At 42.7% G+C, this 14090-nt stretch overlaps 1 protein-coding gene across 1 annotated transcript in view; it reads left to right on the forward strand.

Annotated features, from left to right (window-relative positions):
* DISC1 (DISC1 scaffold protein) overlaps positions 1-14090 on the forward strand; it is a 186403-nt gene that overhangs the window by 43716 nt on the left and 128597 nt on the right. Inside the window, exon 4 of the mRNA XM_066623035.1 lies at positions 11748-11895. Coding sequence (XP_066479132.1) covers positions 11748-11895 — 148 coding nt within the window. The remainder of the gene's footprint in view (positions 1-11747; positions 11896-14090) is intronic.

Here is a 14090-nt window from a genome sequence, read left to right on the forward strand (position 1 = left end):
TGCAATCCTAACCACACTTTCCTGAGAGTAAGCCCCATTGAACAAACTAGGACTTACTTCTGAGTAGACCTGGTCAGGATTGTGCCCTAACTGAATAATCATTGGAAATGCTGGTGATTAAGCAGATTTTAAAATAAGTTGCCAGAGATTGCTTGCTTATGCATTCGTCAAATTTCTCCTAATAACTGAATGTCAGTTCCAAGCAAGGGAAATCTCAGGACTCAGGTTTGCAACACAAATTTACTTGCGAGGCTACATTGTTATACCCTTGGAGATGAGACCAATAAGTAACTAGATGATAGCTGTAACTGAAAATGATTTATTATTTTTGTTATGTTTTGGACTACTTTGCCACAGGAAAGTTAATTACTTTGGCTTTATGTCTTTTTTCCCCCCTAGATTGCTTGGATTCTTTGATCTGTTTTGCATCTTTGGATATTTGCAGTTCATTATTTAGTCAGCTTGTTGCCTCAAGGGCTTTAGAATAAAACTACTCTCACTGGTACAGTATAGCATATCCCACAGGCTAGTTTAATTGCATGTATTGTTTTCCTTGCTATTTTTTTTTAAATATTGAGCATTCTGAACTTATTATGCTTTAGGCAGGCTCCTGGAGTGACCTGTAATATGACTTGAAACAGCACCTCCTGTCTTTTTAGAACTTGTTATGTCGTTCTGTAAATACTTGCATGCAGTTGAATGTATTCTTATGCCACATGAGGCAATGAGGTGTACATATGGATGGCAAAGATGGTTGCCTTTTTGCATTCTGATGAGCTGAATCTCAACTTGAATGGCACAATTGCCCAGGGCAAATCCTTGTTTACGCCCTATTGAAATGGAATGGGATTTACCTGTTGTCTTGAACAAGCATATCTCCTGAAGACTCCCCCCTTGGGTCCCTAAATGACAGCTCTCTATGTATGCTGAGACTCACCTAGGACTCAGCCTGTCACATCCTTCATTCTTTCCAGACATCTGGGTCATATATTACAGGTAACAAACGTTATGACCGTCTGGTATCCCTGAGAAGCAAATGCTTTGACTGAAGCCTTACTGAATCCCCACTGGGTTTAGCTCTTAGCTAGTGCTTGTTCCAGTCAGCTCACCTGACTCAGGAGTGAGAAATTTGAACATCTGTTAGTTTCAAACCAGCCAATGGAGTTTGAGGGGCTACTCTCCTTCATATGAGATAAATGAGAGCAAACCAGCTGAGCTAAAGGTGTGAGATGCCAATCCAGTAATGAGGAATGCTGAGGAATGTCTAGTTGGGACAAGGTAATTTTCTAAGCTGTCTCTTTGGTCGAGGATGCTTCAGGACACTGAATTTGTAAGTTGTCTATAGCAGACAGGGAAATGTACAGGGGGCCCCCATAACCGGGGTATTGGCAACCTTCAGTCTCGAAAGACTATGCTATCGCGCTCTGAAAGGTGGTTCTGGCACAGCGTCTAGTGTGGCTGAAATGGCCAATCCGGGAGTGACAATCCCTTCCACACCGGGAGCAAGTGCAGTCTGTCCCTGGTCTGTCTCCCTGGCTATGGGCCTTCCTTCTTTGCCTCTTAGCCTCAGACTGTTGGCAAAGTGTCTCTTCAAACTGGGAAAGGCCATGCTGCACAGCCTGCCTCCAAGCGGGCCGCTCAGAGGCCAGGGTTTCCCACTTGTTGAGGTCCATCCCTAAGGCCTTCAGATCCCTCTTGCAGATGTCCTTGTATCGCAGCTGTGGTCTACCTGTAGGGTGCTTTCCTTGCACGAGTTCTCCATAGAGGAGATCCTTTGGGATCCGGCCATCATCCATTCTCACGACATGACCAAGCCAACGCAGGCGTCTCTGTTTCAGCAGTGAATACATGCTAGGGATTCCAGCATGTTCCAGGACTGTGTTGTTTGGAACTTTGTCCTGCCAGGTGATGCCGAGGATGCGTCGGAGGCAGCGCATGTGGAAAGCGCTCAGTTTCCTCTCCTGTTGTGAGCAAAGAGTCCATGACTCGCTGCAGTACAGAAGTGTACTCAGGACGCATAACCACATATTCATAACCCCATAACCACATAACCCCATAACCCCATAACCACATAACCCCATAACCCCATAACCACAGATTCATTTATCCGCGGATCGGGTCTGGCACTCCTGCACTCACCTACTATGGAGGTGAGAGGAGATCCACTCCCCTTGCCTCTGGAGTGGCCTGTGAGCTCAGCGGCCAGAGATGTCAATCCCCCGCCTCCACTGAGCTCAGACTTAACTCTAAAGTGAAAAAAACGCAACTTCAGGATTCACAAAGAAACTGGAAGTGATGTTTTTAATGCCTTATAAGGCATTGGGAAGCCTGGGCAAGCCCTAGACGGTCTCCTAATGACTTATAAAACATTAAAAACATCACTTCCAGTTTCTCAGTGAAAAGAGAATTTGCATTTTTTTTTCACTTTAGAGCTTGACATAGGTCAGGCACAGAGGTCCTCAGCCTCTGCTGTGCTCAAAGGCCCCTCTGGAGGCGAGAGGAGCCCTCTGGCCTGCTCCTCTCACCTGGTAGGGGGACTGGAACTGTGGGGATGGGTGTTTGCCTATATCCATGGTTTCAGGTATCTGTGGCGGATTCCAGAACGAAACCCCCACAGATAAGGGGGCACGCCTATAGTGAGAAACTATTGTTAATTTCTTTTGAATCTTGTCTGTCGCTCTCATATAGAATTTGATTGGGTGTGTCTGTCTTAAATTTACTTTTCCTCATTTGATTCCAATACACTTTTTATTTCTTCGGATTTAACAAACCTACCTGCTTCTTTGACTTAAAGAAAAATTTGCCTCCCGGTCCCATAAGGCTTGGTCAGCCAAAGTGCTAACTAGGAAAGACTTGGGGTAAGCATATAGGAAAGACTTGGGGTAAGCATATATGCCTGTGTAAGAATTGAGAGAAGAAGATGTTGGTCCTAGAAGCTCTCTTCCTTAAGTTTCTAAAACACACTAAGTGCGATGTGGAGTTTACCTGTAGTACAAGGGAAACGTACTGGGAACTCACGCTGGTGCTCAAGAAGATATGAGAAGTCTTGAAGCCCCAGCATGCTTCCCTCATAGCACATGGGAACTGAATGTTATACTGTTTACTGCATATATTGGTCTTGCACTCACTGGAAACTGAAACCGGCCACTGCATTGCCGTAGACCAGTGGTGTCCAAACTTTCCTTTGCTGCCGTTGCTACTTCACATAGGTGAAACAGCAAATAGGCCTGCAGCTCACGCAAGAGGTTGAACAGTTGGCTCTCATGTCACATCATGTCATGTCATGTCGCGTCATGTCAGCACGGGCTCCAACAAGTCTCTGGCAGGCCAGAAGATCTTTGGAGACTGAGGGCTCCCCAAGGGCTGGATTGGGGGTTCCCGATGGCCACAAATGACCTCTAGGCCGGGGTTTGGGCACCCCTGTCATAGACAACCAAATTATTGAATGTTTCATGAGTGTTAACTAGTAGTTCCATTGCTACACTAGAGTGCTTTAAGGTAATTACATGAATAGTTGACAAGGAATTGTATTGTTTTCATAATTAGGTATTGTTCTGTGCTCTATTTGGGTCAGTTTTTGGGCTTTGGGAGTGAATTTTTGGCCTTTGGAACCAAAAGGAAATTATGACCTGGGATCATACAGGGAAAACCATGCTCACTGTATAAAATTTTGCCTTGTGAGCAGTTTGTGGAATGAGTTCAGCTCATATAATGAGGAATTACAGTTTCTAATTAGGTATTGTAGTAGCCACCTCAGAGTACCTAAGTTTGAAAATGTTGCCCCAGGGGAAATTTTCCTTATTTGAGAATGCATTTTATTTAATTATCTTCCAAAGTAAATTTTGATTCTGTAGTAAGAATAAGAATTAGTGGCTTGCTGGAGAGACTATGCTACTGTTATAACCTGCTCCCTCCCTGTTCCCATGTCTCTAGGGAAATTCTGCAAATGCAATTATATGAGATCCCTAAAATCTGAGACTATCATGAAAATTCCATTCCCTGTCCTGCCTTGGTAAAATGGTGAGAGGGGAAAAAAAGGTTTTTAATCTTGCAGAAGCTGGACCTGCATGCATGATATTCCACTGCCTAATCAAATGAACCAATCCACCAGGCTGTCATGAGGATGGAGAATGGCAGCTTTTCCTAACCGTTTCTAGTTTGACAGCACCTCGGTGTTGCCAGGAATGAGCCTCTTTGAACACTTAATTAACTGGACCTTATTATAAACATTTGTCAGAGAGCTAAACCTCCTGCTATAATAGTTGTCTTATACCCAGAATGAGTTTTGTTGATAGGAAAAATTCTATATTTATTCACTGACATTCATTTTTAGATTTCCAGGAACTGTTTTTCTGATAAACTCCCATGGAAAAGGGATGGGTCAGGGAGTATTTCTGTAATACTACAGAATTAAATGCTGGTGGCGGATTTGGAAACATGAACACCAAACTAACAGATCCATAGCCCAATCCTAACCTATGCTGGCACCGTGGGGTCAGACCCGGAAGGGGGATTAGGATATGGCAGAGGTGTCCTCTGGATCCCACCCCTCTGGGGCCTGTCTCACCCCCATTTCTAACCTCTCCCTGGCCAGAAACACCCCACCCTGCCTCTGTTTTGCCCTCCCACTGTCCAGCCCTGCCCCTCTGCTACTTGGTGGAGTACTCATCTCTGTTGGTGACTGAAAATCCAGATACAACACCAGTGGGGTGGCTCAGGCCTATTCAGTGCTGCCTATTCTTAAGTTGTTCAACTAACTCTGCTAACTCTGGCATAGCTGCCATTTCGCCCCGCTTTGAGAGACCTGGATTGCGCTGTATTGCGATGTATTTTTTGTGGGGATAGTGTTTTGTAAAAGATTTACAGAACAATCCTAGCTATGTTCACTTGGAAGAAAGTTCCACAGTGTTTACAATGTTTAACGTGGCTTACTCCCTTGTAAGTGTGTTTAGATTTGTAACCTCCACAATTAAGACAGAGTTGAACTAAAATGATAAAGTTCTTGGGTGTTTTTGTTGGTCTTTATAAACATTTTGTATTATAACTACGCAGCATACTTTATAACTACATCAGGGTTGATACTATAAGAGATAATTGTAAGATTTATTTATGCTCTTACCAGTTAATCTCTAGACTGATTTTGGTGCACAACCTCCTGATTTTAGAAATGGGTTATGTCAGAAGGCCAGATGCAAGGGAGGGCACCAGGATGAGGTCTCTTGTTATCTGGTGTGCTCCCTGGGGCATTTGGTGGGCCGCTGTGAGATACAGGAAGCTGGACTAGATGGGCCTATGGCCTGATCCAGTGGGGCTGTTCTTATGTTCTTATGTGAGATGGTCCTTAATACTGTTTGTTTGGGAGCATACATTTAGAAATTACTTTCGTGACTTCATGCAAAACATATATAGGATCTTCTTAATTTGGCCCAGGTTTAAGACCAGATGACTAAACACAATTGGAATTCTTGTACATTTGATGCATTTATTACACAAGTACCAAATGGCTGGATGTTTGGATGCAAACATAATGACAAAATCCAAATCAAAATTGCTGGAGGAAGAAAAAGGAAATTGGAAATGTTATCCTTAAAATACTAATTTAATTTGCAAATGGGCTGCAAAGATTTCAGGCTGTAAATCCTTTTGCAGTCATTTTAAGAATGCAACTTCATGCAAAATAAACATCTAGCTCTTTTCACATCCAGCCCCTCTGACCTGTGGGGCTCTGAGTTGCACTGAGATTCCTGTACCGGTGAACTACACCCCTCCACCCAAATTGTACACCAAAGACCTGATTATATGCATAGAACTCTGCACATTGCCATGTGTGCAGGGGAAGGACTGAGTGGTCTTCTCAATATCTGGCAATACATTTGTGTGTGTGTGTGTGTGTGTGTGTGTGTGTGTGAGAGAGAGAGAGAGAGAGAGACCATTGAGTAATGAGAATCTTTGCTTGATAAACCAGCAGATGTAGTTCTTGAAATATTGCATACCATAGGTGCAATTGATTCTGTGGAGCTTTAGGAGCCAGTCGTATCCAGCTTTCCAGCACTGATGCTCCCGTGTCAGTGGGGTGTATCCTCTGGTGGGTAAGCTGGGCAATCACAGAGGCCACCTCAAAGTAAGAGAATGTTTGTTCCCTTGCCTTGGGGCTGGATTGTGGCTGCACTGGAGCTGGAAAGTTGGATAGGATTGGACCCTTAGTGAAATTTACTGCATGAAAAAGAAATGTTAACTTGCTTCTGAACAAACATTAGTCGAAACCAAAGGTCTTTATAGTTTCCTCATCATGCAGACTTTCTTTTTCTAAAGCAGCTGTTGGGCAGAATGACCTTTACCAGTTGAGGGTGATGATGTAGTGGAAGGGACATTTTTCCACTTGACCTTTATACAATGTGTCATCTTGTCCTGTAGCACAAAAAAACAAGATGCAGTTGACGAATTTGATAGAGTGGCAACCTGACAGAAGCTTATTGTTTGGAAGAAATGTGTTGAAATGGGGACCCCACAGCTATGGCATGGCAAGTTTTCCATGTACCAGTCACTATTAGGGAATTGATGGTATAGAAATACCTACTAGCTGTACTAGCTGGCCATTTTAATTTTAATTAACAAGCTCATCTCTTTGTAAAACGGATCATGATTATTTTTTCTACGGAGCATGTGTGACAGTGAAATGCCTGTTCAATGGGAGTATGCCTATCCTATAAAGGATATTTAGAGGGAATTTATAAAGGATATTTATTTATTTATTCCATTCTGCAGCAATCTCGCGGGCTCCCAGTTGGTCTCTGGGTTCAATTCAAGGTGCTGGTTTTTATCCTTAAAAGAATATGGTGGCCTGGGACCAGCAGCACCGTCTTCTTTCTTATGAACCTACAGGCACACTAAGGTCATTTCCAGAAGTCCTGCTTTGTGTGTCTTCCCTGCCCTCCCTGCTAGTCTTCTGAAGTATGATAGTTAATTGCATGAGTTAGGCCCAAATCCTAACCCACTTTCCTGCACTGGCAAAGCTGTGCCAATGGGACGTGTGCTGCACCCTAAAGTTGGGGGGCACTCACGGTGCCCTCTTCAGAGTAAGGGAATGTTTGTTTCCTTACCTAGAAGCTGTTTTGCCCTTATATTGGTGCTGGAAAGTGGGTTCGAATTGTGCCCTTAGTATCTCTTCAGTAGTGACACCAATTCCAAATAGTGGAATTCCCTCCCTACAGGGCTCAGCTTGCTTCCTCCTAATTGGCTTTTTTGTTGCCTGACATGTCTGTATACTTGTGTGCATGGTCTAGGTGCATGCCATGCATAAGTTTGACCCAGACCATCATTGTGCCATCTTGCTTGGGATGATCAGGTTCCACAAGCCTTTAGGGAAAGGCTTAACTTTGGTTCATCTGAGCACCCCTCACCCCCATGCTGGCTGGCTTAGGAGCAGCCTTGCCTTTGGCAAATGCTGTGACCAGCTGCATGTTGCCCGTTTAACAAATTCAAACTTGCAAACAATGCCATATCCTGGGAGCTTATTGACTTTGAGGGCTACCTGATCATTAGTAATCACAAAACAAGTGCCTCAACTTGTCTCACCAGTTTCCTTGCAAATTCAGTCTTGGATTGTATGTTAATTGAGGCACAGACCTCTCCAGCAATCAAGAGTCTTCCACTGCATCCTCCTTTGGGACAAAACAGTAGAGGGCACCCATCTCAAACTGGGGATGGGCCATCAAGGCACAAAAGGAATGATCCTTGATGAGCTCCCCTCATAATAGCTCGAGTGTTGCCCACTGGGGATTTGAGCCCTCATGTTACCTGATGCCTGTGCTTCCTGTTGCTGTCCACCTGTCTACTGTCACAGTTCCTGCTTCCCTTTGTGGATTGCTTGTGCACTTGTTGGTGTTGCATGAAGCACACCAATTCCCTCTGCTACCCAAGAAGCACTGTGCCAGTTGGCACCTAGGATAAGGATCAAACCTTTCTCTTCTCTTTCTAGCTTTTCCCTCCGACTTTCTTCTACCCAGCTTTGGAATGCTACTCCACACCACAGCTCAAGCACCTGCTGAATAGCTCTCCAAGAAACTTTTCCCTGAAAAAGCAATCTCTTCCCTTGTTTTGCTTCCCTTCCTGTATCCACCTAATGCTGAGTTTGCCTATCCAACCCTGTTCTGCCTCTCCCCATCTTTGATCAGTGTATCTTGACACACTAGCCTTGCGATCCTTGCAACAATGCAAGCTTCCCCTTAGCAGATCTGGATAGGTAACCTTAGCTTTTGGCAACCCGACTGTTGTTGCCAAACCTCCTTTCTGTGTCTTGTGTCAACCCTTCTGTGTCTTGCTGATCAAAATTGTTCTCCAGCTGCTTTCCCATCAGTGGGGAAAAGACACTAGTGACCATATATTTTTCACCTGCATGGAGGAGTTCAGTTGAGGGTGGAAACGGAGCAGAAAAATGGTCTGAGGGAAAGGATTAAGTATCCCCCATCAGTGCTTCTCTCAGATTTAAATACTTCTGGCAACTGGATTTCTATGTCAGACAAACAAGTTAAACTTGGGAGGCTGCTTGTGCTTCTTCCAAATCTAGTTTGGCCATCGAATTCTAGGTGAACATTTCTGCCCCCTTTTCAGTAACCTCTGCAAAATCTCCAAAATGTGCAGACTTTTTTTTTTTTTTTTGCCTCTAATGCAAATACTCATAAAAATAGCATCTGCTTTTCAAATTGCCCTAGATTAGATGGCTTTTCTTTTCCCCTGAGCACCTGGGCAGATTTACCTCTAAGAAGGTAACAATGGTTCTGAGAATAGCTGCAGAGCTGAGCCGATAATCATATTATCAAAATGAAAAATGAGTGGTTGTAAATGATGAAAGAACTGGAAGATCCTTTGTTACTCAAAGAGGAAAAAGAAATGAGTTTTACTTTTGTTTGAAAGGACTATATTAAAAAGCACTTTTGAAATTATAAAGCCGATATAAAAGAACAAAAAGGGCACTATCTTTTTAAAAGTGTCAGTTACTAAGGAAAAACAGACACTTTCTGAATACAGTGAGATTTTAATATATTTTTTTGAGTATGTCACTTAATCTAAATTTTCAAAGTTTTACCAATGTTAATTCAGTCTAAATTCCCAACAGGTAAGTAATCAGATAAGGAATTTGACTTACCCAGAGTAAGATGACATAGTAAGAAAAGAGTCAGTCCTGAGAGTAGACCATATGAGATGTAATAAACAGGTGGAATAGTTCAATTCAGTTACCCAAAAAACCACACTCTTCAAATCACAACATAAGAGGTTTACTGCAGTTTCAGGAGCCTTACAGCTCAATCATATGCATATCTACTCAGAAGTCCCATTTTAGTCAATGGGGCTTACTCCCAGGTAAGAGTGCATAGGATTGGAGCCATAGTCTGTGAGGCTGCCCGAGAAAGGGTAACACCTGGAGTTATGCTTGTGCACCTGGTATGAGTGAAAGACATTCTTCCCCACTCCACTCATTGCTAGAGTACCCTGAGTACCAGAGTGCCCCGAACCCCAAGTACCCTGAAAAGCTATAGCTAAAGATCAGGGGAACCTTGGCAGTGACTTGGGATAGGGCATGGAGACTTTCAGGGGAATGGGGAATAATAGGAGATTGGGAGAAAAAGGTGTGATATAGATGGAGGTGTTTTTAGCCAGTGGGAAAGCTGACCTGGAGCTGAGTGGTCAATGGGTTTATGATGGAGGAGTACTCCCCACAAGAGATCAGGCCTGTAGTTTGGGAATGCTTCTGGACCCAGGCCTGCTGCTAGACAAGCAGGTGGGAGCGGGATCCAGGGCTCTCTGGGAAGGCCGTTCTCCCAGTATATTGATAATGCAAGACTGGATTATTGCAATGCAGGCTACATGGTGCTACCCTTGAAAGTCATCTGGAAGCTACAGCTGGTCCAAAATGGTGTGCCGTGCGTCCTAGTGAGGGCTTGTGCATGGGAACATATAACCTCTATCTTACCTCTGTTCCATTGGTTACTAGCGTATTTCTGGTTTCAGTTCAAGGAGTTGGTTATAATTTTGAAAGCCTTAAACAGCCTGGGATCAAGATATTTGAAGTGTCACCTCTCCTCACAAGAATCTGTGTCCCATTTTGGTCATCAGTGGGGAACACACTCTGAAGGAGTATTTCTCCGCCTTCAGAATTGTGGCTCCCAGGCTTTGAAATTCTCTTTTATTAAAGGCCACTCAGCAATACCTTCTGCCACTTGCCCAAAGGTTTCTTTGTTTGCATACACTTTTTGTTATGTTCCCCCCCTTTTGTTGATATGGTTTGCTTTTTAATAATGCCTTATTTTGTTTTTAATTTATTGTTTTATGATGTGTTCATTATATTTTGTGTTTTTAATAGAATGTGGGCCACCTTGAGGGCTTCTTTCGAGGTGGAAAACTGTCATGCGACACCCAGATAAAAATCAATCAATAGACGTGAAATATGCAAAAGTGTCATTAGTGCTGACTCAAGATTTCAGTCTCCTTGTGAAAGGCAACCTCAGACAGGGCAAGCAAACTGAGAATTCACTTGCACTGCCTCTGACTTGGATTACAAAGTGTGAATAGTTGGACTGTGCACTCATTCCTGCTCTCACATTCTCTAGCAAATGTCTGATCTTTCTATAATTTGCCCTGCATATTGTGCTGTGGGAAGACTGGGGGACTAGCTTGAGGTTTTTGAATAAAGACCTTAAACCAGTGGCGTCACTAGGGTTTTGCGTCACCCGGTGTGGTAGGCCAGCATGCCACCCCCATGATGGACCTCCTCCCGTGTAGTGGGCAGGACAGTGCCCCTGGCAGTGGGCGTGGTGATGCACCATTGCCCCAACCCACTGGTTTTGGCTATAACTTTTGATAGAAAAGAGATATTTCAACATGGTTTGTTTCAGTCCATTCTGCATGAAATCACACATTGAATAATACGTATATAACAGGATGGTATTATTGAAAAGTACTAAGATTTTAAAAAGTTTTACCAGTAATGGTGTCACTCCCCCTGTGCATATCACCTGGTGTGGCCCACACCACCCTAGTAACACCACTGCCTCAAACTAAGGATTGATGTGAACAATAGCTTGCAAGACAGACAGTTGTGCATTTCCCCAGTGCTCCTATTAATAACTTTTAGTGGTGACAGCTTGCAGGAAAAACATCTGTCTAAACACACAAGAGTTATCCGATATTGGCACTTAAGGATTGTGAGGAAGTGTCTAGAGCAGAGCTAGGCAAACCGTTCAGCACTAATGGCCACTAATCAGGAATAAATCATGAGCCAGAAGGCTACTAGTAATTCTGCATATTTTATTTATTTATTTTTCACATTTTTTGTACCGCCCTTTCTCCAAAGAGCTCAGGGCGGTGTACACAGCTCCTCCCCTCCTTTTGTCCTCACAACAACCCTGTGAAGTAGGTGAGGCTTAGAGAAAGTGGCTGGCCCAAGGTCACCCAGGAAGCTTTGTGGCTAAGGGGGGATTTGAACCTGGATCTTCCAGGTCTAAGTCCACCTCCCAAACCACTACACCACCCTGGCTCTCTCATTTTGGTTGCATATACAATAGTTGAGAAGCATATTCTGCAGGTTTCCCAGATCTTGGTACAAATTTCACCCAAGTAAGCAAGAGTTTCAAATTAAAAGATTTTCTTCCACTAGATGTGTCCTTTTTGTTTCTAACTGCATCAACTTTCTTTCAGAGTCAATTAGCTCTTTTTCATTTGGTAACTTTTTATTCCTCTTGTTTTCCTAGCTGATAAATTTAGAAGAAAACTTGAAGAGCTGGTGAAAGAAAGAAATTTGCTAAAATTTCAGCTTCCTTCCCGTCACCCTTTCATTAGCAGCTTTCTGGACAGATTCAGAACACAGGTTCAAATGACCTTGTATGGGGATATTCATCGGTAAGTTTGCTGGATCCTGGTGGTAGATGGCGTAATCTTTTAGGCTTCTCCAAAAACTGTGATAGAATTTGAGAACATTGGATGTATTTTAGCGCTCAGTTGAAACTAATGGAATTTAATGAGCTACGATTATGGGCTGGCTAGCATTTTCTTTTAAAAAACCCACACAACACCAGTACAGAGAACTAAGGTAGGTCACTGGCAGAGCAGCTGTTCAGTGAACCAGAAAGGCTCCAGTTAAAATATTGTCTTTTCCATGAATTCACTGAATTTTCCTGAAATCAACAACTACATCTCAGTTTCATGTATGACATAGTGATGCTGACCTGTATCTTAAAAGGTCAGTGTAAGATAATGTGTTTTGAGTACTTCACTTAAAAAGTTAAAGTACATAAATACATTGTTCACTGCATAAATGCGAAAGATTTATTACTTGCTTATTTTATGCCACCTTACTCCTAAGAGCTTAGGGGGGCATAGATAGTTCTCTCCTCTTCCCCTACTTCTATCAACGTGTCTTTAGTCAAATGCATAATTTTAGTGAGAAAAGCAAGCAACTACCTCATTTTATCTCATTTTACCTCATTTTACATTTGTGTCTGGATGATTTCTCCAAGCTGTGCTCAAGCCATCTCAGCAGGTCAGGCATTGCATTCTGGGAAACCTGGATCTCGGAACGTGCTTCCATGCTCAACTACTAGTTTTCAGAAATGATTTTGGTAGGCATAGAACTAAACTTTGGTACAGTAATTGGAACCAACTGTAGTAGTCTTTTAGTGGACATTAAAGAATACTTATCTGCAAAGGATGCATCATTTTCTATCTAGGGAGATTCTCTGGCAGTGATTTGTATTCTGTGTATAAGCAATGTATTCATAAGCTTTGCACAACCAAAAAGGCTTTTTTTTTTTTTTTTTAAGTTGCTAACCATGGAAAACTGAATTCCTAATGAGCAAAAAAAGAGACTAGCTGCCAATATAACCCAAGGGAATGAGCTTATGTTTTGTGTTTTCTGGGAACTTTTCTGCATATTTTCTATAAATAAGTACTGATTTCATGAGGCACTAGTGAGCTGGCAGCATGTCCACCTTAAAACCCCATTTTCTTGTGAGTGATTTTCTTGTCAAGAGTAGGCCTAGTTACTCTGTGGTGAGGTATCTGGAAGTAGGACATAAGTCCTCGTCAATCAGTCAAACTAATATATCCTTTGGAAACCTGTTTTGAATTTTTTAAACTAAGATGAAATCACTCAAGAGCTTTGGGGAGTTCTGGGTGCTTGGCTGGTGGTGAGGTAATGATTTATCATCACTTTGTGTTAGGCACGGGCATGTTAACGGCTCGGTCCTTAATGAGGGGGGAAAGGTACACATTGGTGATCTGTGGTACTTTGGGAGCATACGGTGTCTCTTGTTCACAAAGATGTTCTTACAATATTGTTGCCAATATCTGCTGTAATGTGGAATTTATATAAAATTATGTAAGAAGGATTTTTGTTGCCATTGATTCAGGGAAGCAGGGATTTGATGTGAAAAGGATTGTGATCTATGTTCACTTTCCTCAAAATGTCCTACGCATCCTGGCCACTAACTGATTTTCTTTTAGTGCATAATTTGGGAGAAAGTCTGAAAACATGTTCCATAACATTTGAATTTGCTAAATGCACCATCAAGTGTCCATCACTCACTGGACATGTTGATTCTAATGTAAGTAACTATGTCTAGGCTTCTACAATGAAGTCATTGTCCTTCCTATATGCAGTTGGGGGGGGCAGGATTTTTCTGCCTGGCCCACTTGTTGTGGTTATCTTGCATTACCTTGAAGGATGATGCTATGTGGTTTTAACTTGAGTCATGAGGTTGATTCCTGGACTGTGTCTGGAATATTTCATGCTGTTCAGGCCTAACTTTGTTTGGATTTCACAAGAGTATGGCCTATTCAAACTTTATGACTTCATGGATGTTTGGTGAGACATTCATGCCTGGTGGTTGGAAAGATGCAACCTTGTTCCCACACTGTTCACAGAGAGAAGGTGATCACCTGCTCTGTCCCTGTTTTAAATTAAACTATAGATCTTGCTTGAGGGAAATATATATATTGGCAACTGTTTTCTCAATTAAAAATTAACAGATCTCAGTTCCTGACAACAATTACTCACATATGGGTTCCATTGACCTTGGCCTGTAATAAGCAACTAG

Source organism: Tiliqua scincoides, chromosome 1 (assembly GCF_035046505.1).
Source record: "Tiliqua scincoides isolate rTilSci1 chromosome 1, rTilSci1.hap2, whole genome shotgun sequence".
Taxonomy (NCBI): Eukaryota; Metazoa; Chordata; class Lepidosauria; order Squamata; family Scincidae; genus Tiliqua; species Tiliqua scincoides.